General features: G+C 41.6%; 1 protein-coding gene across 5 annotated transcripts in view; it reads left to right on the forward strand.

The window, feature by feature from the left end:
• The window catches only part of KIAA1217 (KIAA1217 ortholog), a 237,708-nt gene that overhangs the window by 186,178 nt on the left and 24,343 nt on the right, over positions 1–27,187 (forward strand). For all 5 annotated transcript variants that reach the window (XM_065398557.1, XM_065398560.1, XM_065398559.1 and 2 more), the window contains 6 exons: positions 4,262–4,431; positions 13,325–13,500; positions 20,159–20,289; positions 20,543–20,690; positions 24,040–24,532; positions 26,633–26,813. In XM_065398557.1, coding sequence (XP_065254629.1) covers positions 4,262–4,431; positions 13,325–13,500; positions 20,159–20,289; positions 20,543–20,690; positions 24,040–24,532; positions 26,633–26,813 — 1,299 coding nt within the window. The remainder of the gene's footprint in view (positions 1–4,261; positions 4,432–13,324; positions 13,501–20,158; positions 20,290–20,542; positions 20,691–24,039; positions 24,533–26,632; positions 26,814–27,187) is intronic.

Below are 27,187 nucleotides of genomic sequence, written 5' to 3' on the forward strand. Positions count from 1 at the left end.
CCAAAGAACCACAGGCCCAATCCCACTTGCCTATTTCCCTGGAAGGGTGGGAGGAAGGGGCCATGAGAATTTCCTAAAAAGAGGTGGAATATATTTCTTTCTGTACTTTAAGAAGTTGTTATGTATTGGGGGGGGGACGGACCATAATGCATACAATGTTTTTGTTTGAACTTGTCTTAATCCATCACTGTTGGTGGGTTGTGCATTGCAGTGGAGATCCTGCCCTTTGTGAATTCCTTATATAATGAGCTATGTCTTCAAAATGTTCTTTCATGGATACACCTGTTGAAAGTGGACCATGCCAGCCTTCGAGCTCTGTTGACTCTTGCAAATGGAACATGATCCTTAATGCACCCTGGTTGATTCGGGCAAAGTCACACGTATATATGTAAGATGATTTGCTCTTTAGAGAACCCTTCAAAATCTGGGAACCACAGCTTGTTAGTGGTGAAGTTGCAGCTTTAACTTGCAATGTTCTTATTTTGTTTGGTGGACTCTATTCCAGTATTTGTGAGATTCGAATGATTGTGACACTGTATTCCCTAGTGATATTTGAATACAAGAGGGCTATTTTTAATGAGTGGATGGGCAACCCAGTTCAAAAAATCTTTGTATTTGGCCTTATCTTTCTCTTCAGTCTAGTCTGGATCAAACCCAAACCTCCTTTAGTGGCTTGGATATAAATAAATGTGTTCTGAAGGATAGTAAAATGGAAGGAGAATGATGGTCTTGTGACTCTAGCAAAGGACTCTGAGTCAGAAAGTCTGGGTCCTGTTCCGTGCTCAGCCACAGACTACCTGTCTGGTCCTGAGCATGTTACAGATACTTCACCTCTCTGCGCCTCGGTTTAAAAATGGGGCTGCTATCCAGCTTTGTTCACTAACTTTTGTAAAATACTTGGAGGTTTTCAATACAAAACGCTGTAGAAGTGCAAAGTATATTTTGTATTAAATGTCTTTTCCCCCTTGTCTAACTGGCCTTCTAATCACCAGTCTATAGCCTAGGCCTGCTTCCAAGAGAGAGAATTACACTTCCCATACCAACTATCTTCTCACTCAGCTGGCTTTTTATTCCTTTTTGATGAAATACCAATCTGTGGAAACCAACTACTGATCACCAGAGCACTCCCACGCTTGCTGAGAGCCTGCCCTATACTAATATTTCATATTCCAAGTGCTTGAGAAAGCAATGGGTACCATGGCTAACAGGCGGCTAGGGCAGGCTCATGGCAGTGGTTGGAGTGGCACACCAGAAAGATTAGGTTGGGCAGCGGGTGGGCACTTGACTTTCAGGGAAACGGATCACAATCCAGCTCTAGTTACAAGGAGGACAGGCAAGCATGGGAGGTATATGTAGTGGTTGGGGGATGGATTTTTGGGAGTGCTTATGGGTACAAGGCATATGCCTGCCTGTCTGATCACTGGTTTAGTGATTGAACTGTGGGAGCTATTGCCTGGGGCAGGGATTAAAAGGGTAGGCTTTTTTAAAAAAATAAAAAGCCCAGAATTGTGGCTAAGAATCTGAACTGTTAGAGAACAGCTTTCAGAACCTTTTGGGGATCCTGTCTGTAGTGTCTGTGAATTTAATATTCTTCTTAAAAAGATGCAAAAAAAATGGTGCATATGGGATGGAGAAAGTGAGATGTCCCTACAAAGAAAGCTGCATCATACATATTGGCAGATACATAGGTAAGTATTGGTGTATATTCAACTGCAGTGTGAAATGTGCACAGGATAGCAATAAACACAAAGGCTGCTTATTTCTCAAGCATTGCATTTTGTAAAGGAGCTCTCTAGAAGGGAAGAGAGTATTGAATGATGCTGAAGTGTAGCAAAAATGTGTGATAGCTTGCTCAGCAATGAAATGAAGATGGTGTTATTTAAGATATAACTGGAGGGTGTTGAAGTAAGGTATAGCATTACAGTTTCAAGCCAGGGGTTAGATCATGTATCAGGAAGTCGATGGTATGGTACAGCAGTGTACTGCCTGGGTGCAGTCCATTATGCATATGCTTTTATGGACAGGACTTGCTGCTTTGAGTCCTGATTTTACATATTTAAATAAACCAATAAACATGATTTTTACAATCCTTCCCCCCCCCGCCTCTTTTTAAATGAAAACAAAGACACATCAGAAAATGGACCTTTTTTTGAAAAAATCACCTTTTTTTCAAACATCTTCCGTGTGGGAATGATTTGAGGAAATAATATGATAAGGCACATACACCTGTTGCCAAAGGAACAACATGTTTGCAGCAGGCTGTGCTGTATCTTTGTATGCTTTGCTAGTTGGCTGGACCAACTAATGATTAGTGGACTGGGTGTAAATATAAGTCCACAGGGTTCATTTTTATGCAGTGGGTGTGGTGTGCAGAGTGTTCTCTCTACACTCAGGATTTACCCTTAACAAGCAAAGAAAAGCTTGCAATTCAAGCTTTAGTTTGGTTTCATTAAACTTGTCATAGAGTGGGGCATGGGTGAAGCAAATAGTAACCTAAGCTACTATGCACAGGAAGGATTCCCACCATCATTGACAAGTTGCTTTCAGTTTATGCAGGCTGTAGGTTTTTCCTGAGAGTGGAGGAGGGGGTTGGAGTGAGGAGGAATGGGAGTGTCAGTTGTATAACAGACAGGAAACCTACAGACGTAGTGTCCTCTTACTCTGTGCACAAGGGACTGACTTGCCATTGTGACCAGCGGGGTGTGCAAGGCAACATAATACTGGGGAGTTATTCAAAAAATGAGGCAGGTCCTGCTTACAGTCTCTCACTCTGCCTGTTTCAGGGGGAAAAAACACACTAAGAAGACAATTAAAAGTGAGAAATGTCAAAATGCAGATGTAATGTGAATACTGGCTGCTGATTTCAGATTTGATTTTATTACATAAAGAAAACTACTATGCATGTAAAAAGAACTGGCCTAACTTTGATGCTTGATCAAGGAATAATGTTTTGTTAAGAACATAGTTTCACAGCTTTCTGTGATTGTTTTAAAAATCATGTGTAGAGTCCTGCACAACCAGTGCTGGTTTTAAATGCAATTCTGTGTACAGATAGCAATCGAAGATGAGGGGATGGGCAGATTAGTGGGGGCAGCATACAGTTGGATAGTGTCTGTTGTGCCACCATTTTATTTCTGGTTTGGGAATATGGTGCTTACTCTTTTTATACTTTTTAAGAATAGGGTGACCAGAGAGCAGATGTGAAAAATCAGGACAAGGGGTGGGGGCATAATAGGTTTCTATATAAGACAAAGCCCCAAATATCGGGACTGTCCCTATAAAATTGGGACATCTGGTCACCCTATTTAAGAATAAGCCTGTGGAGTTGCTAGCTGGGAACATGTAACTAGTCATTGAGTAGCTGACCAAGATGTTTTCCTGTTCTCATTTTCCACATACCTGTGTGCTTGGTTAAATCTCTTTCCCATTCTAATCAGTCAACAAATAGGTAGTGCAGGAGCTTTGTGTACTGATCAAGTCAGTCTCAGATGGCCCCTACATAGGGTGGGCATTGCCACATCCCCGGAATACTGGATACTCCGATACTTCCAGGAATGCATTGGTCCCCCACCCCCATCAGCATGACCTTGCATGCATGGTCACACTGCATGAAGGATGCCATTTTGAAGAGCATGCTGCCTCATCTCCAGCAGCATGACCGCATGTGGTCATGCTGGAGGGCAGAGTAGCGAGCTCTTCAAAATGGCATTGTCCATTCATGATCCGACACAAAACCATGTCCAGTTTTATTTCTGTACCAGACAGAGGACAAAATGATATTTTTTAAAAAGGCCAAATTCATCTGGCTTAAAACTGGATGAATGGCCTGCCTAACCCTACACTACAATTTTAGCCATGTTGGGAGGGCCCAGTTAGAACATAGCTATCTCCAAACCTGGATCCAGCACAGTTCTGTTTGGTAGGGAATGGTCCAGTGGGTGGTCAGTATGACTTGCAGTTACAGTTAATCTCCCATCTATACTATAAAATGGAACCATGTAGTAACCAGTCTGGGGTAACCAGATCCTCTGACATGGCTGAAGTTGCAACACAGTTAGGCCCTCAGATATCTCACTGCAAAGTTGTGTATTGGTTGCAGAAATCACAGCTACTTGATAGATAATGAGCACTGAAGTCTGAAATTAGCTATCTTCATCCATTTAAGATACAAGCTGAATCTGCTGTGCTCGCAGTGGGGAGAAAAATGCATCTGGACCTTCACTTTTCGTAAACTAAAGAGTTTTGCTGGCATTACTTGCAGGAGCTGCTCACATGTCTGGTGGAAAGAATTCATTAGCAACTACTGACTCAACTACCATCATCAATCACTCTGCACCCGTTGGCTCCCCAGCAATGCAAGTCAGCCTACATGATATGAGATGCAATGTGTCAGACCTTCGGCTGCAGCTGCGTCAGATGAAGCAGCTACAGGTATGGTCACATCCCTTCATTTGCATGAGCACATGTCCCGGTTTTGAAAGCCTTTTCCTGTGGATTAGAGTGTAAGACATTGTGCCTTTCAAAGCCTTTTCTTACTTCTGCTGCTTGTGTAAGTGTTGTTTTAAGTACTACAGCTATAGAGAAAAAGGAAAAGCAAAAGGCACAAAGACACAGGTACAAACCGTTATAACTCATGCACCTTTCACAAGAAAAGTATCTCGCTTGATAGTATTGGTCAGAGCCAGAAAAATAACTTCCTGCCTATTATTAGTAGTTATTAATTCAATATTTATAATACAGTAGTGTCAAAAGTCTCCAGGTAGATCAGGTCCCCATTGTGCCATACATAAACATGTATGAAGACACAATCTCTGCCCTACTAAAGAGCTTATCATCTAGTAGTTTTCACCCTCCTGAATGAACACTTCAGATGTGAGGAAGCCAAATAATAATTTGGGGTCTGTGAATGAGATGTACAATTTTTAGACCAAAAGTAGGTGGCAACCTCCTCTAGGACAAAAAGAAAAAGAATCATGTAGTAGGAGCTAAGAAGACTGTTTCTGTTATAGTATGTCTGTATTTTACTAATGTTTTCATGACCTACACAGTGTCAGCACTTCAGAGACAATGAGAAACAATTTGAGAGAGATTCTCAAATGTTACTGATGGCTGCAGATTTCAGTTCAGAAGTCTTAGCAGGCTATATGACACACACACTCATTGTACAGTATGTAAATACATACTGCTCACCCCAAACACTGTGGAAATATTTGTACAGTTCTTCAGTCCTTTGCCTAACTGGAAGTTGAAGGACAAATGCGGCATATATATATTAGATAAATATTTCATCACAGGAAATGTAAAATTTATTCTTGTAAATCAATCTGGATAGAGGAACAGCCAGCTAACATTCTACCATACAGGACACCCCACCTTGAAAGTGACCTCAAATCTTTTGCAATTCTGGTATATTATTATGAAACAGAGTGATATTAGCACAGATTAGAATACACAGTATGCTCTGCCTTTTGCCCTCTTACCTAGACCAGAAGTGTAGTATTGGTGACTACTAACTAAAGAGGGAACAGGAGGGTCAGATTAATAATAGTAAAGAAAGTGCGCCTGTGAATGAAAAGGCGGTCCTATATCCTTTGCTCAGCTTGCTAGAGAGGAGGAGATGGGATCAGGCAGGTGATCTTGTGTATGCTGCTATATCCATGTGCTTACTTTTTCATTTAGGCTTGAATAAATCCCTGGAAAACAAATGCATTTTAATATATTTCTTAATAGTGTTGCCCACCTATATCCAGATATCAACCTATCTTGTATACCAACCTGGACGTTGTGTTACTCTTCACAGTCTCTCTCCCAGGAAGTAAATTTGCATTATTCTAGTATATATGTACCTTCCAGGGCAGCCTCTGAGAAAGGTTTCTAGGACTCCGCAGCCATTTATGACAAGTTACCCCCTCCATTTATTTCAGTGCAGTTCTCTTAGTGGTCACTCCGGTAGTGACTGGGCATATTAACAATCCTGGGAGACCCTGTGTTTGAGATGTCCTATATGCTATTCACATAGACTATTTTAAAATTACTATAATGGGAGATTCTCTGTCATAAGTTCACGGAATGCATCAGTTTTTTCCCTCATGTTCTTTAAACAGAGCTAACAGTTTTTCAGACAGATACTGGTTTAACCCAAAGAGGCACCCTCTGTTTACAGATCACACTTCTGTCTGAAAAGACATCAAAGGAAAAAAGCATTTTTCTCCCGTTTGTTTAGTTCATACATTTGACAGCACTTTGTGTTTTGTCAGTTTCGCTATTTCTGCTGTACAGTCAGTCAGTTTCTTCTGTTGTTTGTGAGTCTTTCACATAGCAACAGAAAAAGAAATAATTCTGAAGGATTAGAAAAAATAATATTTATTTGTATTACCAGAGCTCCTAGGAGCCCCAGTCATGACCAGGATCCCATTGTGCGAGGCACTGTACAAACACAGAACAAAAAGACAGTCCCTGCTCCCAAGAGCTTACCATCTGACAAGCACAAAAATTGGCATGTTGACTCAGGGACAGATGCAGTACTTGTAACAATTTTTTTTTTAAATTGGCACACCATCAACTCAGAATCTAGTTTTCAAGGTACCATTAATTAACATAATGGAATCCTAGAGATCGGTGATGAAAAAGACCCATTAGTTCACACAAGCCTTGTGTAATGGGGTCTACAAACCCCATACTGAACATAGGCGGGGTGGTAGTGAGGAGAGTCTGACCTATTTACAAGCAAGCATCTTGATCACAACCCCATGCAGCTGCCAGAGCTGCCAATCATGGAGGCAGGCCCCCCCAGCTGTGACTGATAGAGGAAACAAGGCCTGCTGTAAAGGGAGAGTGCAGAGAAGGAAAAGGAGCAGAAAGGTGGTGACAGCTCTGCACCCAGGCTGTCTTCAAGAAAACAGCCAGGAGACTACAAGTCCAAAAAGTGAAGGCCAAACAGACTTAATTGAAGGTGAGGATCCAGGACTGACCTGAGAGAGCAGACTAAGGAGGGTGAGTCAGGAGAAGCTGAGACCACCCAAGAGATGGTGACAACTTGTCTATGCTGGCAGAACTATCCAGTGCTAACAGTTACTGCTAGCAGCAAGTATAGCCACAGGCAAACTGAGGTCAGAGCTGTGCCAGCCCACTGATTAGGGATTAACTATCATTAATGAATGGTGATTTTTGTATCAAAGGTTGACTAAAGTCAGATATTTTTCTACTACTGCAGTATCTTCTTCCACTAAGGGACTGATTTTTCAGAACTGCTCAGCAACTTCAGTTCCGATAGATGTCCAAGGGTCTGCAGCTGCTCAGCGCCCCTGAAAACCAGGCTGTATTCTGCAAGTAGTTACACTGAACTATTGTTAAAATAGTGGTAAGAGGAACAGAAGGATTTCTATCGTCGATGCCAGGAAATGAACTATAACCAGAGCCTGGATCCTATTGTATCTGTTGCCTCAATGACTCGAACAACAAACAAGCATATAATTACATAGAGTGGTTCACTCTGCTCCCCTAGAATAGTGGCACTGACAGTAATCGGAACATCTATAGAACAGGTCTAAAAAGTACTTTAGACTATGGCAGGCCAACTTGTTCATTACAATATAAAGCATTGTTGGCTCATTTGTATGTTGTGATCTCTTTCCCCCACCCCCATGCCTGCCTTCAGAGAATTTATTTCATGCATCCTGTTTAAAAAGAAAAACATTACTAAGCTACCGGGAGTGTGTGTGTGTGTGTGTTTTCCTTCAGTATATTTGTTACATGCAGGGAAACGAGTCCTGCAAAAAAGTTCAATGACACTAGTGTCGTTATAGTGGTATATGGTACTCACTAGAATAGTATCACAAGTATAAAATTGAATTACAAATTCAAATATGCTTTCAGCTGTGTTATAAAAGTGGCGAAACTGTGTGAAATCTGTGCTTGGCAGCAAACTACAGTAATTCGATAATTAAATCATATGAAAGTCCCAAGCTGTAGTCAAATCCTATTTGTGGATGTGCCTTTCATTTTTGGAGCTGATGTGCTGAAATATACTTTGACATAGACGCAGCCTGGGGTGGATCCAGGGGGTGTTTCAGTAGAAGGCTGCAGTTATCCCGTGTGGGTTCTCCTCCTGCTAATTCCTAGTGCATTGGCAGCCTGGGGCACAAAGAAAGCCTGGGCTAGCAGCAGAAACTCCCCGGCAAGAACCAAGAGCGGCAGCAGCAGTGCAGGGGCTGAGGCCTGGCTGGTCCTCTTGGTCCAGATGCTGGCAGGGAGGACCAACCCCACCTGGACAAAAGGTGTCAGCAGCCTCTCGAACTGTGAGGGATGGAGGAAGAAGAGCAGCATGAGCAGGGGAAGGGCCCATATGTGGGAACAGCCACAGCAATCCCCATGTCCTTGGGGATGTCAAACTGTACACCTGTAACTTGACCTGTGGCCTTTATTTATTTATTTATTTTTACAAACTGGTGGTTTGTTCCAACCCCCATTTTCTATCACAGACCTTCTGCCACCAGACCTGTTCTCTTCACTCTCCGTGCTCCTCTCCATCCTTCCCTCCCGTGTCCCCTTCTCCTCAGGGTCTGTTGTCTTCTTCCTTCTCTCCTGATCCTTTGAGTCTAACTCATCCCCTCCAGCCATTCCCCTCATCCCACCTCTGCCCTCCACGCTATTTAAAAAGAAACAAAACCTGTGTGATATAATCCAAAGAGCTATATTAAAAGAACATGAAGTTTGTGAGATCAAAAGTTAGGAAGTGCCAGAATTCAGGTCCCCATGCAACCTTAATGTTTTTTTAAAATGTAATTTCCAAAGTTTTTTTTTTAAAAAGCAAACTTGAAATACAGGAATTCTTTCATGTGGCCTCATATTGATCCCCAGCTTGGGGCATCAGGAGGATTCAGAACCACAGCATAGACCTCTACCGCTTGAGCTAATGGAGTACCTGTTAGAGCCAGCCACTAGAGCGGGATGAGAAATATACTTAGCCAGTGGGTTTCAAAGGTGTTTGCTGACAGCAGAAGAATGTAGAGACTTGGGACTCGTGTTCAGTTCCAGGTTTTGGAGGGGAGTGTGCTGTAGTGGCTATAAACTATTCTGCCCCTGTGCCCATAGCCTGTCTCTGTCTCACTCTGCTCCTATCCATAGAGCCCTGCGTGGATTACAAAATTTATATCTGCGCATATAAATCTTGTATCCACGCAGGGCTCTGCATAGCCAACCCCCCATTCCTTGGCTCATGTCCTTTTCTTCTTTGCACCTATCAACTCCTTCCCCTTCTGTGGCTCCAGTCCCATTCCCCTTCTGCATGTATGTATTCACTCCCTCTCCTAGTTTCTACCCGCCCACCCCCGTGCCTATCCCTCCCCCTACACTCCAGCTTCTGCTTCTCATTCCTTCTGCTCTTATTGACTCCATCACCACTTAGTTCCTTCCTCCCTCCCCCTTTGCTCCAACACCCTGTCCTCTGGCTCCTGCAACCTCCCCTCCCTCTCTCCCCCTCTCCCCCCATTTACTCCTTTCTTACTCCTCTGCATTCAGATCACATGTTTCTTCCTTCTCCTCTTTGCTGCCTGGGCACCAGCCATGGGAACATTGAGAGCGCAGAGGAGAGGCTCTCAGTTTCTGTGTGCAGTGCCACTGCTGTCCCTAGTAGTAAGGATGAGCAATTGCAGAGAAAGTCTTGGGGCAAGTCTACATTACAAAATTAATTTGACCTAAGTTACGTCGACGTACAGCCACTGCAGTAATTGAATCGGTTTTATAGGTCCACACTACACTCCTTGTGTCAGCGGTGCACAGCCTCACTAGAAGCGCTGTCAGTGTGGGGCATCGTGGGACAGTTTCTGAAAGTCAATGGAAGAAATGCAGTGTCTACAACGACACTGCATCGACCTAACTACATCAACTTAAGCACTATGCCTCTTGTGGCGGTGGTGTTTAGTCGATGTAGTGGGCGAGTTACATCCGTGGGAGTTACATTTCAGTGTAGATGCTTACAGAGTTAAGTAGACGTAAGCTGCCTTACGTCGACCTAACTGTGTAATGTAGACCATGCTTTGATCAGCCCCTGCAGCTCTGGGATGGAGCATGCTCAGAGAAGACTCTAACAAGTTTCTACTGTGTGTGATCTGAGATTTTTCAGTGGTTTATTACTTGGTCAAATTTTAGATAGGTTTTCACAAAGATAGTTAAAGACACATCAGTGGCACCAACGTGACCCCTCCAGCCAAATTTAAAGACCCCGGCCTGAAGCATAAAGGTATTAGAGCTTCTCAACAAAACAGCTGTAAGAATTTTTGTTTAAGGAGGCCAAAATAATTTATTTTCTCTAATCTTGTTCTCAGAAATGGCTGCACTATTTTAGCTGGAACTTTCCATTAAATAAATTAATTAATAGGTTCAGCCTGAGACAGACATCTGGCATGGGAAACTGCAGCCGCAGTGGTAAAAGACTGTCAAAGTTATAAGCAACTGAAAACAGGATCTCATAATGGGAAGTGTTGGGCAGCCTTAGCAAGCGGTGTCACTACCTGTGTCACCTGTAATAATAATAAAAAATATGAAACATAACATGACGTGCCTTCCATTGCCCTCATCGTTTTGCTTTTATCATTAAGGCAATGTGATCTAGTGCACTTTGACTCCAGAGACATGGATTCTGTTCCTGACTTTGCCACTGGCCTGCTGGGTGACCTTGGGCATGTCAGGTCACCTCTGTTCCTCAGTTTCCCTATCTGTAAGATGATGGTTATCTCTTTTGTTAAGTTCTTTGAGACCTATGGTAAAAAGTGCTATATAAGAGGTATTATATATAGGCTATATATAGTTATTTATTTATTTATGTTACCCTTCCTTGACCTCTGCTCCGACCTCAGGGTTCAAATATGTATGTATATGAGCTATAAATAAAGAGAAAAGTTCCCAAGTCCAGATGCCTTGCACCACAGCATATTTGTGTGTCTCAAACTACCATGCTGGCCTACATTAATGTAAATCAAAACACTGATCCCACACTGAGCGATTACATATACAAAATGCCTTTGAAATGATTTGGTATGGAATTTAGCAGCTGCAAACTTTTAGAATTCCATACAATTTAAAAAAAAAAAGAGGAACATTTCCCAGCTTTTCTGACTAACCTTGCAGCTGTTGCCTTCGGCTCTGTTTTTCCTCCCACAGTTTTGAAATAGCGCCTACTGCCTAGCACAGCCTAAACACACTGGACACCCAGAGCCTTATCACTAAAGAGCTAACTTTCCTCTCAGTGTGCATCCCAATAATGTTAATGGGGAGGTAGGAGTGCACAGTAGAGGACAGATTAGATAATTCAAATCTGGAAAGCCAGAAGCAATGTATTGACTTGTCTATTTAGTTCCTTCACTGACTGGAAAGATGAACAGTGACGTAACAGGCCTTTTCTATTTCTGATTTCTATTTTCCTTGTTACAATCTTCCTAAATCAGCTTCTGAGGTGGTTTTGTTGCCTTGAAAATCCACTTGCATCTTTACCATCTTTGCAAGACTGGGTGACTATTCTCGGGCATTTTAGGCAGCAGCATTTTTTTTTTCAAGTTATACTGTTAATGCTCTTATGAAAACCGTTGTGTTTTTGTTCAGTAAGGTGGAAATCCAGATAGGGTTTGGGAATAAAATTTTGAAGTCAGTGGGAAGTGCTTAAGTCACTAGACTCCTAAGACACTTATGCACTTTTGAAAATTTTACCCTGTATCTAGAACATTGCTAGGATCACAGAATCATTCTCATGCCTACACAGATCCTAAATGTGCTAACTGGACAGAGCCTCACTTACTACTTTTCATGTTGTGACATTACTAAAACTGAAAGACCCTAGCCATGGAAAGTTGGTAATATCAGGCCTTCCAGGGGGCTGTTACACTTGGAATTCTATTTGTAATAATGTTGAGAAATGTTTACTGCTGAGACAGAAGATAATGCCCCAGTATTGAACCTAAAAATAGATACTTCATCTCCTCTCCCCAGCACTCCATGCCCAATGAAGAGCGGTTGGAATTTCTTAAACATACTTGTGAAAGAGTATATAAAAAGTGTTCAGCTCACTGGGAATATAGGAGGAACTTGCTCAGTGCCTATATACGAGTCACCCAGGGCCTTTGTAATTTGCAACAACAAAAATAGAAGATTTTTACTTGTAGTGTGGAAAATTACATCTTAAAGAGCAGCTCTGCTCTAAAAGCCGCGCTCGCTTTCAAGGAAAAAGTGATAGGTTTGCAAGTAAAAAGATGGTTTTTTAACTGTCAGCCCGGCAAGCTCATCCTGGGCAGTACAGCCAAGGTGGGTTCTTTCCTTTTCCACTAATGAAGATTCTCCAGACCAAAGAAGGGATTTAATGATATCTGTGCACTCTGATTATCTTCCGATTATGATCTCAGTGACACCTGTGGATTCCCAGTGCCTTCAAACCATTTTGTACAAGTGTAACTGATTGGCCCTGTAGGTAAAATTCAGTGCACAATTAATGCACAAGTAGAAGTACAATCCAGTTCACGCTCTCCTAACTGTTTTGGCTCTGCAAGGTTAACAGGAATAAAAGATATTACAACTTACATTGCCCACTAAAGTGAGAAGGTCTGTGGCTGAGTATGTGCAGATAGCAGATCTCTGGAGAAAGAAGGTCTCCTTTTTAAATAGTCACTTTTTAGAGAAAACCCACATTTTAAAAGTCTCTTTGTTGTTGATGTATAATGCAAATTAGTTATACGTCTTTCATTCCATCACATTGAGTGGTGTATGCACTGCTTGCAACACTGAGAAGTGACCCTCAAAGAATGGCATTATGTTTCAGCTTTCACACTACCTTTCATGATATTTTCAAATGATGGTCCAGCAAGTTTAGTGACAGACTAGTAAGAGGCATATACAGAAGGGAATCATGCCCTTTAGCGTGACAGCTCCCAAAGGAGCGGCTGCACTCTTATTAAACACACAAGGCAGGAAGCTCATCACTGATATTTTATACACCACCTTCTAATGTCACATTGAATGGTGTAGAAAGGTTTCAGTCCCTACAGAAGTATGTGGTGAAATTGGTGCCAGACATAGTACATTATAATGAAGTCTACACATTCTGTTTGTCAGCTTGCTGCTGTAAGTCAGACACACGCTTTAGAAGTTAATGGAATTTGTGCTCTTTCCCCCCTTCTCCTTGACATAACATTTATGGATAAAGTTAAGGGGGGAGGGAGTATGTTCATTCAGCTGTAGGGCTGTTTATCCAAACCTATTTCTGAGAGCTGCAATGTGTTCAGTTGCCAGGGATGTTAGTCAGGCAGGAAAATTGAAGTTGATTTCTTTTGTGCAACAGCTGCAGAACCAGGAGATGCTGAGGGCAATGATGAAGAAAGCTGAGCTGGAAATCAATGGCAAAGTGATTGAAACAGTGAAGAGGCTGGAGGATCCTGTGCAGCGACAGCGCATCCTGGTGGAGCAAGAAAGGCAGAAATACCTCCACGAAGAGGAAAAGATTGTGAAGAAGTTATGGTGGGTGGGAAAACCTCTCATGGTGCTTTGAGCTTGTTTGTTGTTCATGCTTGGCTTTTTCCTTTATAGAATATTGACTTCACTGTGGGACTGCTCATGTGGGTAAGTGCTACTTAGCATGCACGCCTTTTTCTCCTTTACATAATTCCATGCACTCTCATAGACTGAGAGAAAGCAGGGAGAGTCTGAGTATGGTTGTAGAATTATATCTAAGTACAGCTGGGCAGAGAACAGATTTTGTGGTTTGCTGGCACTACTGAAAAAGCGAGGGGGGAGGGGAAGATTCATTTTGGGACAAACCAAAACCCTTTTTTTTTTTTGAAATTTTTAAAAAATCAAGTCAGAAAAAATTGTTTTGAGTTGAATGAAATATGTCATTTAGATTTCAACCATTTAAAAACATTTGGTTGGTTTTTAAATAAAGTTTCAAGGAAATTTTGAAACAATTCATTTTGAACCAAAAATCAGAATATTTCATTTTTAAAATGTCAGAGCAAACCATTTCAATTTTTTTAGCCTGTTTTAAACTGAAACAATTTGGCAAAATCAACACAAATTCACAAAAAACATTGGTGTCACCAAATCTGCATTTTCCACCAAAAAAAAATTCAACCAGCTCTATTTCTAAGTGACCATACATTGTGCAAATCAGTGGCCTCTAATTGGGTGAGGGTTCTTAGCTAAGTGATGATGGTTAGGTTCTGTCTTCAGAACTCCCCATCCATATGCCCACAACAAACATGACCCCTCAATTTCAGACACTGTCTATTGCCTCCATATACCCAGATATTAAATAAGGTTTAATTGTAAATGGAAAGAATAGGAGGGACTAAATTTTCTTCAAGAGAGAAAAAGGTGCAGTGGGAGATAATATTCTTAGAGTTAAATACTGTATAGAGACAGTGTTCCATAGTGCATGCTAGGATATCTCATGGAATGGGCACTGATAATATGGGATGTGGGGGACTTGAAAAGGAAAAATAAAGGTTAATTAAAATAAATTATGTCAGTTATGTTAGTTCAGGGAAATTCTACGGCCTGTGTTATACAGGAGGTCAGACTAGATGATCTTAATGACCCCTTCTGGCCTTGGAATCTATGAGTGTTCCTCTTACCATTGTCTGCTGGGATCTTCCATGCACGCCCCTACATTTAGAAGAGTATTTGCAGGATGCCATAATTGAAGACTATGTAGAAGAGGCTTCTTTCTCAATTCTTTGGCTTACTGAGATTGACGATGGCCAGTGATTTAGTGCAGCTCTGATTTTGAAAATGTGATGCAATTGGGATCTAGCTCAAAAAAAAAATCAGTAAATGGTCTAAATAATTCTAACACTGAGATTTTGTAAGATACTATTTAATTAATTAGTTTTTATTGCTGATCCAAATGTATATCTGGCCACATCTAAAAAATTGCTCCTTTATGTACAGAGAAACTTTATAATCAGCTTCTCACTGCAAACATTAATCATGGTACTCTACCATACCAGCAGTTCTGATATTTATAAACAAAGAGGGAAAGCAATCTTCTGTGTTAATATATGTGTTGTCAACTGGCTCAGATTTACTACAAAAGTATCACACCTGTGATTATAAAGGATAATATTAATCTAGGAATTTGTGTTTTCTCTGCAAGATTGTGAATTTACAGTATTATATACTGGTGGATATTGTTATAAACTAGCTCACAATCCTAATTGAACTACAGACAGTGCTGTCCCCCACCACTGTCCTGTTCATCAGTTTATTCACACACTGTGTATTAGCTAAGACTGTGTACACTCTGGGGCTGGAGTTCTCTTATGTCTACACTGCAATTAGACACCCATGGCTGGCCCATGCCAACTTACTCAGGCTCCCCGGGGCTCAGGCTAAGGGGCTGTTTAATTGCGGTGTAGACATTCAGGCTTGGGACCCTCCCACCTCACAGGGTCCTAGAGCCTGGGCTCCAGACTGAGCCTGAATATCTACACTGCAGCTAAGTATCCCCTTAGACCGAGCCCTGTGAGCCCAAGTCAGCTGGCACAGGCTGGCCACAGTTTTTAAATTGCAGAGTAGAGATACCCTTTGTGTTCTTTGTTCATAATAGTGCCTAGATGAACTTAGTGGTGCTATCAGGACATACACCATAAAATTACAGAGAAAGGTTAACATTCTATATAGAAGCTTTCCATCTGACACCACTTCAGACCTATAAAGTAAATGCACAGTAACAGGACATGAAAATTATCATTTCTCAGACTTTTAATCATTGCCCTTTTGACCTCTTCCAAATCATAGTCCTACAGACTTTCCTCATCAGAATCAAGGAGTTTCAGGGATTCAGCTACATTTGTAAAAATGCATTAATTGCCCTGGAATATGAGCTTTAGTATTGCCTAAAGGAACAGAGGGAAAAACTCTTCCAGCTTTTCTGATTCTTGGTTTAACTCTCCTCTCTGCTACTTCAAGGAATATTTCCAGTTGGAAAAACAAAAATCATGGCAATTTCATATTACAAGTGAAGGAGATTTCTACAAACCAATTTAAATCAAATTCACTACTAGTATGTTTCTGTTGGCATCTGTAGACCTGTGCCAATTTATGTCAGAAGAGGATTGGGACTTCAATTTCATCTCAGAGAATAGAGATATCCAATGAAGTCCAGGGAGATCTCTTAGACAGTCTGCCTTGAAGGGACTCCATGTAAACCCGATCATTTTGCATTCCTGATGATTGTACTTTCAGGCAGAAGTTTTTAATAAATTATATTGGATCTAAGCCAAAGATACAATACCTTTTTTGGATGTCAGTTACCAAATACCAGCCTCAAAGCTTGCTAGATACCAAAGGCAAATTGGGATAATATGATATGTCAGTCACACTTTAAGTGAAGGATACATTTATAAATATGTTATGAAAAGCTAATATATGATTAATAGAGGTGATAAGCATATTACAGACATGAGTCGTATGTGTTAGAAGCACATGAATAGAAGGTGGTGTAGTTGGTTATAAACCATAGTTATAAGCAACCTATTTATAAACTATTTATAAATTGTGATAGCCAGAAAGCACAGATGCATCCAGTAAAAATGCATTAGTTACCAGTGCTTTACGTGGTAAAACTACAATGCATGGTATGCCGTACATATTGTACAAAGTTCTCTCTAAGAGCTAGAACACAAACTATAGGTGAAAGCTGACAGCACTTCTAATAACAGTAAAATAGAATAATTGTGCCCCTTCTGGAAAATTTCAAACAGACATAAAAATAAAGTACTCAGATTATTTTTGTAAAGTAAGATTTCAGAATCAGAATTTAATACTAGTATTTATGATTGTACAATAATTTTGAAGAACACTAGCAATTCTGCGTTGCCTAGGAGCATCCTGCATCTGTAATTGGAGTAGGTGTCATCAGCATTGCTGAATAGCCTCTCGGATTCTCTGCCTTCAGTAGGCAGGTTTTCTAGGAAAAAAATCATATTTGCATAATCAGGACATCTGGTTTCCATCAGCCTGCAAGGTGGCAATCCTTAGCATTGTGAGTGCTGACAAAATGTCCTCTTCTCTGCGTTCTCATTAACTGTAGACTGAGAATCAGTATTTTCTCCCAGCATTCCACACACTTGTCAAATTGGAACTAGGGGTGCTGCTGCATCTCCCTGGCTTGAAGTGGTTTCCATCATACACAGGGTTTGTATGGCTTATTTGGTTCAATGGATCTCAGCACTCCCACTATAAAAATTGTTCCAGCATCCCTGCATTTGGTATGAATATATTATTTCAAACCAGATATAACAATATATTTAAAATATATTCTAAATTTCCCTGTTATGTTCAAATGTTTATTATAGTGTGTAATTGCAGTTAGAAAAAACTTTTATATGTTACTATCTGGTGTAACCCACATTTTCATACCGAAGTCTGGAAGGAACTCTCTCTTTGTGAACAAAAGTGAGACAGACACCATCCCCTGCTATTTAGATGTCTCCCTTATCCCTGTCTATGTGACAGTGTCCCTTACATGCCAAAAGATGATTGTCCTGCTCCATGCCTCCTACTGTCTCCCCATTCAAGCCAGGAGCCAATTCAAAGTTCTGGTCCTAATTTTGAGGTCTCCAGCAGCATAGGGCCCAGATTTCCGAGAAGCTGCTTTTCTATTCCTGACTCTCAGAGACAGCTGGGTGTATCAGGGCCATTGAAGCCATTGTTCTCCAAGATGAAGTTCACAGGTACTTGTGACAGAGCTATCGATGGTCCTTGGTTGTGGAGCAACCTCCTACCAGAGGGTATGGGCTCACAGCAACGTTTTCTGGGCTTGATGATGGAAAGCTAATGGTTTTTGCAAAATCCTTCCTGTGTTGGCTCTGTTCTTCGGATATTATCCTGCTGTTTGTGTCTTCTTTATTGTGAAGGCAAATGTAGGAGAAGTAGATATGTGTTATAGCTGTTTTAAATTCGACTGCCTCATTCCCTGTAAAAGCAGAAGAATATTGTTCAGTTGGTGCCACCTACTGGCCCCTTTTGCGATTTCTCCTCCCTGTGTTAATAAGCGAGATGTTTTCTCTCATCTGCATTTGTATTGGGAGACCTTCCAGACTGGTGGTCCTAAAGTGGGATCACTCAGCTTAGGTGTGCCTTATTCACATCTGCTCCATTCTGGCACGCAGGCAGATTGCAATAACACAAATCCTTCTCTTCAGATCTTTGTAAACAGGGTTTTTGTACATTTCAGACCCTGCCTGCTCACAAGGAGCAAGTAAACCCTTCTTAGGGATAATGAGCTCTAGTCAGCTCTCAGCATCTCAAATGTGACTAAAGCACAGCACTGCCCTAATGTAGAATCCAAAGAGCGTGCAACTGGTGGGAGAGACAAGGGGGGGGGTGAGGTAATATTTTGTATTGGCTGACTTCTGATGGTGAAAGAGACAAGCTTTCGAGCTACACAGAGCTCTCTTCTTCAGGCCGCTACAACAGCACTGCAAACAACTGGTGGGAGGCATTCATCGGTGTCAGCTATATAACAAAGGTTGGGTGCTGACTGGATGGAAGTTAAGAGGAGCACTGTGAAATTCACACACTGTATTCGCTCCCCATAGCCTGCCCCAAGGATTAGTCCTTAGTGTAGAGATATTGTGGAGCAAAGACATGCATTTATAAGGGCAGAGTGCAGGACACAGGTGTTGGAGTCCCCAAAAGCTGCTGTTTGTTCTTTGGCTTTCCATAATTAATTAGTTGGGCTGCTTATGCCTTTTTCAATCTGTTGGCAATTTCCTTACCCTTTTCTTGACAACTGAACAGTGTAATATGGCTCTCTTATATCTATCTAGGTTTTTATATCATGCCCATCACTGTGATATCTGAGTGCCTGGCTGTCACATACAATCACCGATTGTTGTTGTTATTACCTAGCTCTTAAATAGCACTTGTTATCCATAGATCTCAAAGTGATTTACAAAAGAGGCAAGTATCATTAGCCCCATTTTACAAATGGAGAAACTGAGGCATGGATAGATGAATGCTGAATTCAACACATCTGTGTCCACTCCTGTTTCTGAATTGTCCAAGAGCAGCTTATGATTTTCTCAGATATAATTTGGTATTTGCTATTATGTGACAAATCGTTTGTACAAATAACCTTGGTCTGTGGATTGTTAACGAGCCGTTTGTTGCATGTATTTGATAGTCAAGCTCTGGTGTCAGGTTTAATTGGACATGTAAATCACATACTGTTGTTCCTGTTGCTGTATGGATGCGTGTAACTCTTCGGCTACGTCTTCACTACAGGGGGGCGGGTTGATTTAAGATACGCAAATTCAGCTACGCGAATAGCGTAGCTGAATTTGACGTATCGCAGCCGACTTACCCTGCTGTAAGGACGGTGGCAAAATCGACCTCCGCAGCTTCCCGTCGATGGCGCTTACTCCCACCTCCGCTGGTGGAGTAAGAGCGTCGATTCGGGGATCGATTGTCGCGTCCCAACGAGACGCGATAATTCAATCCCCGAGAGGTCGATTTCTACCCGCCGATTCAGGCGGGTAGTGTAGACCTAGCCCTAGACTCAGGATTCAGATGTGATTACTTACATGTATCAGTTAAATGAATTCAGGATATTCTCTAGTATTAACATAAGATTTGCTGTTTCTGAGAATATTCCTGCTAGTAAACTCATTAGCTAAAATATTCACTGAAAGTGGTCACAAAAAAGGGGGGGGTGGAGGCAGGTTTTTATTAGAACAAATATTCATGACTTGGGGGGTGGGGATTGTGTGTTTGTTCTGAGGTAGTCACACAGTGCTACAGCTTATGTTTGTCATTTGTGCCCCCTGGTGTCAGGGCAACTTATTCATATGGTGGCCTGTTCCTTGCAAAATCTCTCATAACATGTGCTGCCTCTGTGTATTTTATTATCCTCAGCATATTCCAAAACCCCAGTGTGTTGAGAGGAAGTTGCCCTGCTGGGAAGCTGGAGTTCTAGCTCTCTCACACACCCTCTTTTTAGGCACTCATTGTTATTTTCAGTATCAAGCTAGTAAGGGGTCAGTAGCAGTTTTTAAGGTGCTGTGATATTTCTGGTCCAGATTTGTCCATTCGATTCCAACTATTTTCACAAAACAAAACTCTAATATGGAAGTTCAGTTCAAGTTCTATTTCTGCTTGTTTTTTTAAACAGTGAGCTAGAAGCATTTGTTGAAGAGCTGAAGAAGGACTCTACTGCCACCAACAAGACAGTGTCGTTGAAAGATGTTGAAGATGGGGCTTTTCTTCTGCGGCAAGTAGGAGAAGCTGTCGCCACCCTCAAAGGTGTAGTTTTCCCTTTTATTTTTGTTTGATTTTTCTAACACTTGGGAGTGATGTAGGTTTGCGTCTTGATCTAACAATTGATCTTTGCCTTCTTAAAAAAATCAATTAAAGGTCTTGGGGGTCTGAGTGTGTGATCTCTGTGTGCAGGCGAGTACATAACTGTTGAATACACACGCATGTATCCAACTCTTTTTTTTTTTTTTAAATAGCGTTTGTCACTTTCTCTTGAACTTGGTGGTACTTGTTTTCGTAGGCGAGTTTCCAACATTGCAGAATAAAATGAGGGCGATCCTCCGCATTGAAGTGGAAGCCGTGAGGTTTCTGAAGGAAGAGCCCCATAAACTAGACAGCTTGCTGAAACGAGTCCGCAGCATGACAGATATCCTTACCACGCTGAGGAGGTGAGTTGTTTTTCAGAACTCTGAACAGTTCCAGCAAGGAGCACTGCAAAGCCTTTTCCATTCAGAGTCAAAAGGTTTTCAGAGCCATGACTTGTTTATAGAGTTGTATGTGTAGCCCCTCCCCTGAGGCATAGCTTTTCTCTCCCTAGTGCTTGCTATCACCAATACCTGGAGCAACTTTTCCCCACTCTTTGCATGGGTTGGGTCCTGGGTTCTTTTTTGACGCCTGGTGACTCCTCACTGTGCCAATACACAGGGTGCTGTCCCTTGAGAAGGAAGAGCAAGCAGTGTAAAAGCCCTGTACGTAGGGGATAATAAGATAAATGAAAACAAACCCCAGCAAAGAAATAGCAGACCAAAAATAACAGCATAACAAAGAGGGGTCCTTACTGGGAACAGGATAATAGGGGAAGGAAAGGGTTACGCTTAACTAATACATTTATGAAAAAGCCAGTTCTCCATTTCCTAACACTCACCGACCTCTGGCACCATCTTTAGGCACCTCCTTGAGGCAGATGGTAGGCTGATGTTGAATGTCCTGAGATAGAGTGTTGCTGTGCTGTGGCATTTGTCAGCTTAGACTGAAGTCCCCTGGGTGGGCAGGATCCTCTCCTGACTCCAGTTGGACTTGCTGTACCCTGGTCTGGAATCCTCCTGGGGTCTTGGCTGGCTCTTGGTAGCCAGTGCCAGGTTGTATCTCTCTCACTCTGCTGGATGCTGGTCACATCAGTGCTGGAACTGCCTGATCCATGCAGTTCTAGTCTTATAGCAGTCCAAAATCTCCCTTAGCGAGGAGTGAGAGTTTAGCAGAAACTCCCTGAGCTGTGCTGTCTCTCTTAGCTTCCAAACTAAAACTGAGATTAACCTCGGTCCATTGGTGTAGAGTCAGGCTACCCTCTCACTGGGGGCCGTATAGCTCTGGCTTGTTGTTGATCCAGTGACCTTCTTGTCCAAACCACACCAACAAGGCTTTCTAATTCCTTCTGTGCCCACCCTTGACTCCAAGCACGCTGGGAAATGAGGTCAGAGGATCTTGCTAGCTATTATTGTTGTAGTCCTTCTGTAAGGGCCCCTAGAGGTTCAGTCTGGAGTGCCAAGAGCTGGGGGTTACATATGGGTTCCTCTTAAAACTTCCTAACCGCATACTGAAAATCATGACTTCAATTGTTCCATGTAGAGTCTCTGTCTAAAGCAGCTACAATAGTCTAGTAGACCCTAACTAGGGATGGGTTGAATCCAAACCCCCTGACCAAGACATCTCTGACTGTTGGGGACATTTGGCTCAGGAGCCATACAATGTGTGTTTGTGCCCATCTCTAACCCAATCGGTTGTAGACATTTTACAACAATTGGTGTTAGATCAGGCACACTTTGAGTGCACAGCACGAATCTCCCAAAATATAACACTAAGAAATAGCTAACCACAAAGCATCGCTAACATGATGTTAGCATCACTAAAAGTTTTGGGTTTTACTAGAGAACTGGAAACAAATAGCAAATATTTTTGGGTCTGCTCGTGGTTTCATGGAATTCTTTACTCTGGGCTTTGGAAATGAGAGATGTGACAGAAACATATAAGCCATACTTGAGATTTTTCAGCCACTAAGTACAACCATTATCCATATTTATCAGAAAACATGAGCAGCAAACAAATGCTAATTTGTGAGGTAATGAGAATTGAATTTTCTTGCCAATGGCAACCCTGAAATAGTCAGCACCAAGGGATCAAAGTATATTATTTTAGTAACTTTCAGCTAAACACCTAGGCTATAGCAAAATCTAAGGTGTGTGTGTGTGTGTGTGTGTGTGTGTGTGTGTGTGTGTGTGTGTGAGAGAGAGAGAGAGAGAGATGAATTTAAGGCTTAAGATTGGTATCTTTATTCTAGAAAATATCTTAGAAGAGATATTCCTGTATTGGCAGAGGGATGGACTAGCTCATCTAACCTGTCTTTTCTGTTTTAATTTCTCTGATTCTATTAATTATTAATTTATTCTACCATGCTTACATCAGAAAATACCGATTGTGATGGGTTCGGTCACAGAGACCCCCTTGGGACTGTCACCTGATGTGCTGAAACTATCTCTGAGCCCATTTTCTTTGTCAGCTTGGGACTCCAGAACCCTGTTTTGTTAAGCCAGACACGCTAGTCTGCTGCAACACAGGCCCAGGGGCTGAACCACGCCCCCAAAGCTGCAGCCTTTAACCAAAAACTGCTCAGCAAGACACCTATCTCCAGCACCCAGACACCCAGTTCCCAATGGGATCCAAACCCCAAATAAATCCGTTTTACTCTGTATAAAGCTTATACAGGGTAAACTCATAAATTGTCTGCCCTCTACAACACTGATAGAGAGAGATGCACAGCTGTTTGCTCCCCCAGGTATTAATCACTTACTCAGGGTTAATTAATAAACAAAAGTGATTTTATTAAGTATAAAAAGTAGGATTTAAGTGGTTTCAAGTAATAACAGACAGAACAAAGTAAGTTACCAAGCAAAATAAAACAAAACACGCAAGTCTAAGCCTAATACATTTAAGAAACTGAATACAGGTAATATCTCACCCTCAGAGATGTTCCAATAAGCTTCTTTCACAGACTAGACTCCTTCTTAGTCTGGGCCCAATCCTGTCCCCTGGTATAGTTCTTGTTAGTTCCAGCTCCTTTTATAGCCTTGGCACAAGGCGGGAATCTTTTGTCTCTCTGGGTCCCCACCCCCTCCTTCTAAATGGAAAAGCACCAGGTTTAAGATGGATTCCAGTACCAGGTGACACGGTCACATGTCCTGTGAGACCCCAAGCCTCCATTCTTCCTGGCCTGACTTACATGAACACAGGAAGGCTTACAAGTAAACAGAGCCATTTACAACCAATTGTCCTGGTTAATGGGAGCCATCAAGATTCCAAGCCATTATTAATGGCCCAAACTTTGCATAGTTACAATAGGACTTTAGAGTAATACTTCATATTTCTAGCTTTAGATACAAGAGTGATACATACAAATAGGATGAACACACTCAGTAGATTATAAGCTTTGTAATGATACCTTACAAGAGACCCTTTGCATGAAGCATATTCCAGTTACATTATATTCACACTCATTAGTATATTTCCATAAAATATATGCAGTGCAACGTCACACCTATAACCTTTTAATTTCTAGTTTCCTCACACTTGAAAATTACCAATTTGATTTCTGTTTCCAACTGGGTGGGGAAAAAGAGTTTTTCCCAAAAGTATATTTTGTATCCAGATTACATCCAATAAAGTTAATATATAGCAAATGACAGGACTAATTATATGCAAATTTAATAAATAATGAATGATTATGTGTGTGATTTGTTTTGATAGACATGTTACAGAAGGTCTGCTGAAGGGCGTGGATCCTTCTCAAGCCATGCAATACAGTGCCATGGAAAAGGCAACAGCAACCGAAGTTCTGAAAAATCAAGAAGAGCTAATACGTGTCGTCCATGGATACCCACAGCAAAACATAGCTGGAGTTACAGCAGAGGTGCAAGGGTCTTCAGTCAAGTCAGAAGTTCTACCCTTAATGACAGTTCATCATGTACAGAGCTCTCCTGTAGTCATACATCAATATCAGCACTCTTCAGCACTGGTCAACCATACCCAGAATTCACCTTTGGTCACCAGCCATTCTGTAGGTTTGTCAGCAACAACCCATCACACCCCCACCATGCCAGTCACTGTACTGGAGTCCACAGCAGCAACCCAGCAATCACAGACGTCTCAGTCACCACAGGTCAATGGTTCCGTTATGCAAAGCCTTTTTATTGAAGAAATTCACAGTGCAAGTACCAGGAACCGAGCTGTTTCAATTGAGGTACAGTGTATTCTCTTTAACCAGTGATATTCTCTTTGGGCCCATGCTTGACTTTACTGGGTGCTGCCAGCATGCATTTGAAACCTTAGGTAGGATTTTCAAAATACCAGTGGAGATAGGTGTCTGATTTCCAAAGAAAAGTCCATGGGAGTTGGGCCCATAACTTCCATAGGCACTTCTGAAAATCTTACCCCTTATTTTGAACCAAGACAAAATGTAATGTCATGTTAAAAAAAAAAAAAAAAAAGCCTGAGGTGTCATTTCTGAGTGCTCTATTGACACTGAAGAAATGATTACTAAAGCCAGGCGATTACTTTCTTTTAAATCCCAAACTAAAAATCATGTTAACCAGGAGTGAAACCTATAAATCCCCTTCTATTACTATTGGGCAGGTGTTAAGTGATTAAAGTAGGATTTTTTTCAGGAGTGGGGTAAGTGGAGGATTTAACATCAGCCTGGAAATGCCTAGGTAAGATTGTATATATATTAAAAAGTATGGAAATGCTCAGTAAGGTCACCCAAACAACTGGAATTTTGTGAAGTTGGGGAACTGTGTAGTACACGGCTCTGGCCCTTCACATTTTTTTGATACACAAGTATGATTTCCCCCACCATCCCATGCTCCAGGTGTAACATCTACCTAATTTGAGTCCAGTCCTTACCATGTTAAAAGTATTTGTCTGTTAAGTCTCATGGTAACATGGCAGGCAGTACATTGTAGCCACACTTCTAAATTTGAAATCCTGTATACTTTTGGGGTTGGGGGATGTCTTGACCAATCTTCCAGAATGTGGTCTTTTGATGAAGATATTTAAAGGCCTCTCTTTTTCCTTTCACTGCATTTGGTCTTAAAGATGGCTGGAGTATTTTGCTGTAGCTCCATAACAACACTTTCCATTAAAGGTGTGCCTGATCAGGCCATCTACTCGAGTAAGGAATCCCAGTTAGGTCACCTCTCAATTTTGAGTCACTGATGGGAAGATGATACACAGCGTGTCTAAGACTTCCTTATGGCTTATGGTGGCTCGGTGTTGGGAAGACACAGGAGCAGAATTAAAGATGTTTGGGTGACCTTAGCGCTGTGAATTTCCATACTTTCTAATGATTGATTATTTTTCTGTGTCGCTCTAACATGGAATTTCCAGTTGGGGCTGTTGAGGAAAAAAACAACATGCTGTTAAGGGCTTTCTCTTTAAGCAGTGGCTAAATATTTAGGACCCTATCTGCAGGTCAACATCTGCTGTGTATTGCTATAAGAAGTCACAAGAGCTACTTACATAAGCTACAGTGCAGGTAGGTAACTTTTCGATGCAATGAGTAAAGTACGTGTAGCCTCCATCACAAGGCAGGTGAAACAAAAATAGAGAACTAAGTAAATTAATCTGAAGCCAGAGCATTTTTCATCAGTTTAAAAAAAAAAATTATTGCTCCCGTATGGAGTTTTGTCAACCCTTTTTGTTTGTGGTTGTTCCTAGCAACAGTTATCCCAAATGCTAACACCAAGGTGGGCACAATGGTAACTGTGATGTGTGTTTTTAAAACAATATGTAACCGGCATTGTCTGTTTTTAAACATTAAACACTATTTTGCATGGCTATAGCATTTTTCGTCTGTGTATCTCAAAGTGCATTACAAATATTATTATTATCCCCATTTTACAGATAAGGAAACTGAAGCACAGAGACTTGCCAACAAATAAATAATAGCTTTCCTTCAATTTTTGAGTAAATGTTTTGTGCCTGCAGTAGTTCAGAAAGAAACCTATAGGAGGTATTGCAGTCTGTAAGTTTTCTCAGGCTGATTTGACTTGCAAGGAGTGCTCTATAGGAAACGATGGTGCTAGCTGAGTTCTGGAGGCCAGAGCAGTAGACGCTTATAGTATGTTAAAGTGTGCTGAACAGTAGGCAGTGAATGTTTGATGTGAAATATTGCTCACTAGGAACTGAACAGAAATCAGAAACTTCTATTGCTTCACTACAGACCAATGCTGAGAAAATCTAACCAGCTTTGATTCATAATGTTTATATTTGGAGGTGTAGAAGTAACAGAGTAGAGACTGATGAAATCAGAACATTAACTGAATGCTGTACTTCTCTTTAGAAAGCAGAAAAGAAATGGGAAGAGAAAAGACAGAACCTTGATCACTATAATGGAAAGGAGTTTGAAAAGCTCTTAGAAGAGGCACAGGCCAATATCATGAAGTCAATCCCTAACTTAGAGATGCCTCCGCAGTCCACAGCCTTGCCAAAATTGGAGGCAGTGGATAAATTAGAAGTTTCAGGTAAGGTTTGCAGTTGTGAACTGAGGGTTTGCGTCTTTGAGAATATTAAATGAGAAAAGTATTTTTGATTAAAATGATAATTTAAGTTTAAATATTTACTTAGCACCTTTATCAATAGCCTAGCCTTCCCTGCGAGACAGAATGGGGGTATGTCCTGGGAAGCAGGGACGCTGTAGAGGATGCAGGTTCACCAGCTAAACCTGGGCTCCTGGGGTGATGCTGTAGCTAAGAGGGCGAATGCGAGCAATGTTCCCTGTGAACTGCCCGGTGGTGCAGCAGTCTTGTGTATACTGCGCAGGTCCGAATCCCTGCTGCTCACATCTCCTCAGTGTGGCCCCAGAAGGGATATGGCGTGACCCTTTAAGAACCTGTTT

This window comes from Emys orbicularis, chromosome 2, assembly GCF_028017835.1.
Source record: "Emys orbicularis isolate rEmyOrb1 chromosome 2, rEmyOrb1.hap1, whole genome shotgun sequence".
Taxonomy (NCBI): domain Eukaryota; kingdom Metazoa; phylum Chordata; order Testudines; family Emydidae; genus Emys; species Emys orbicularis.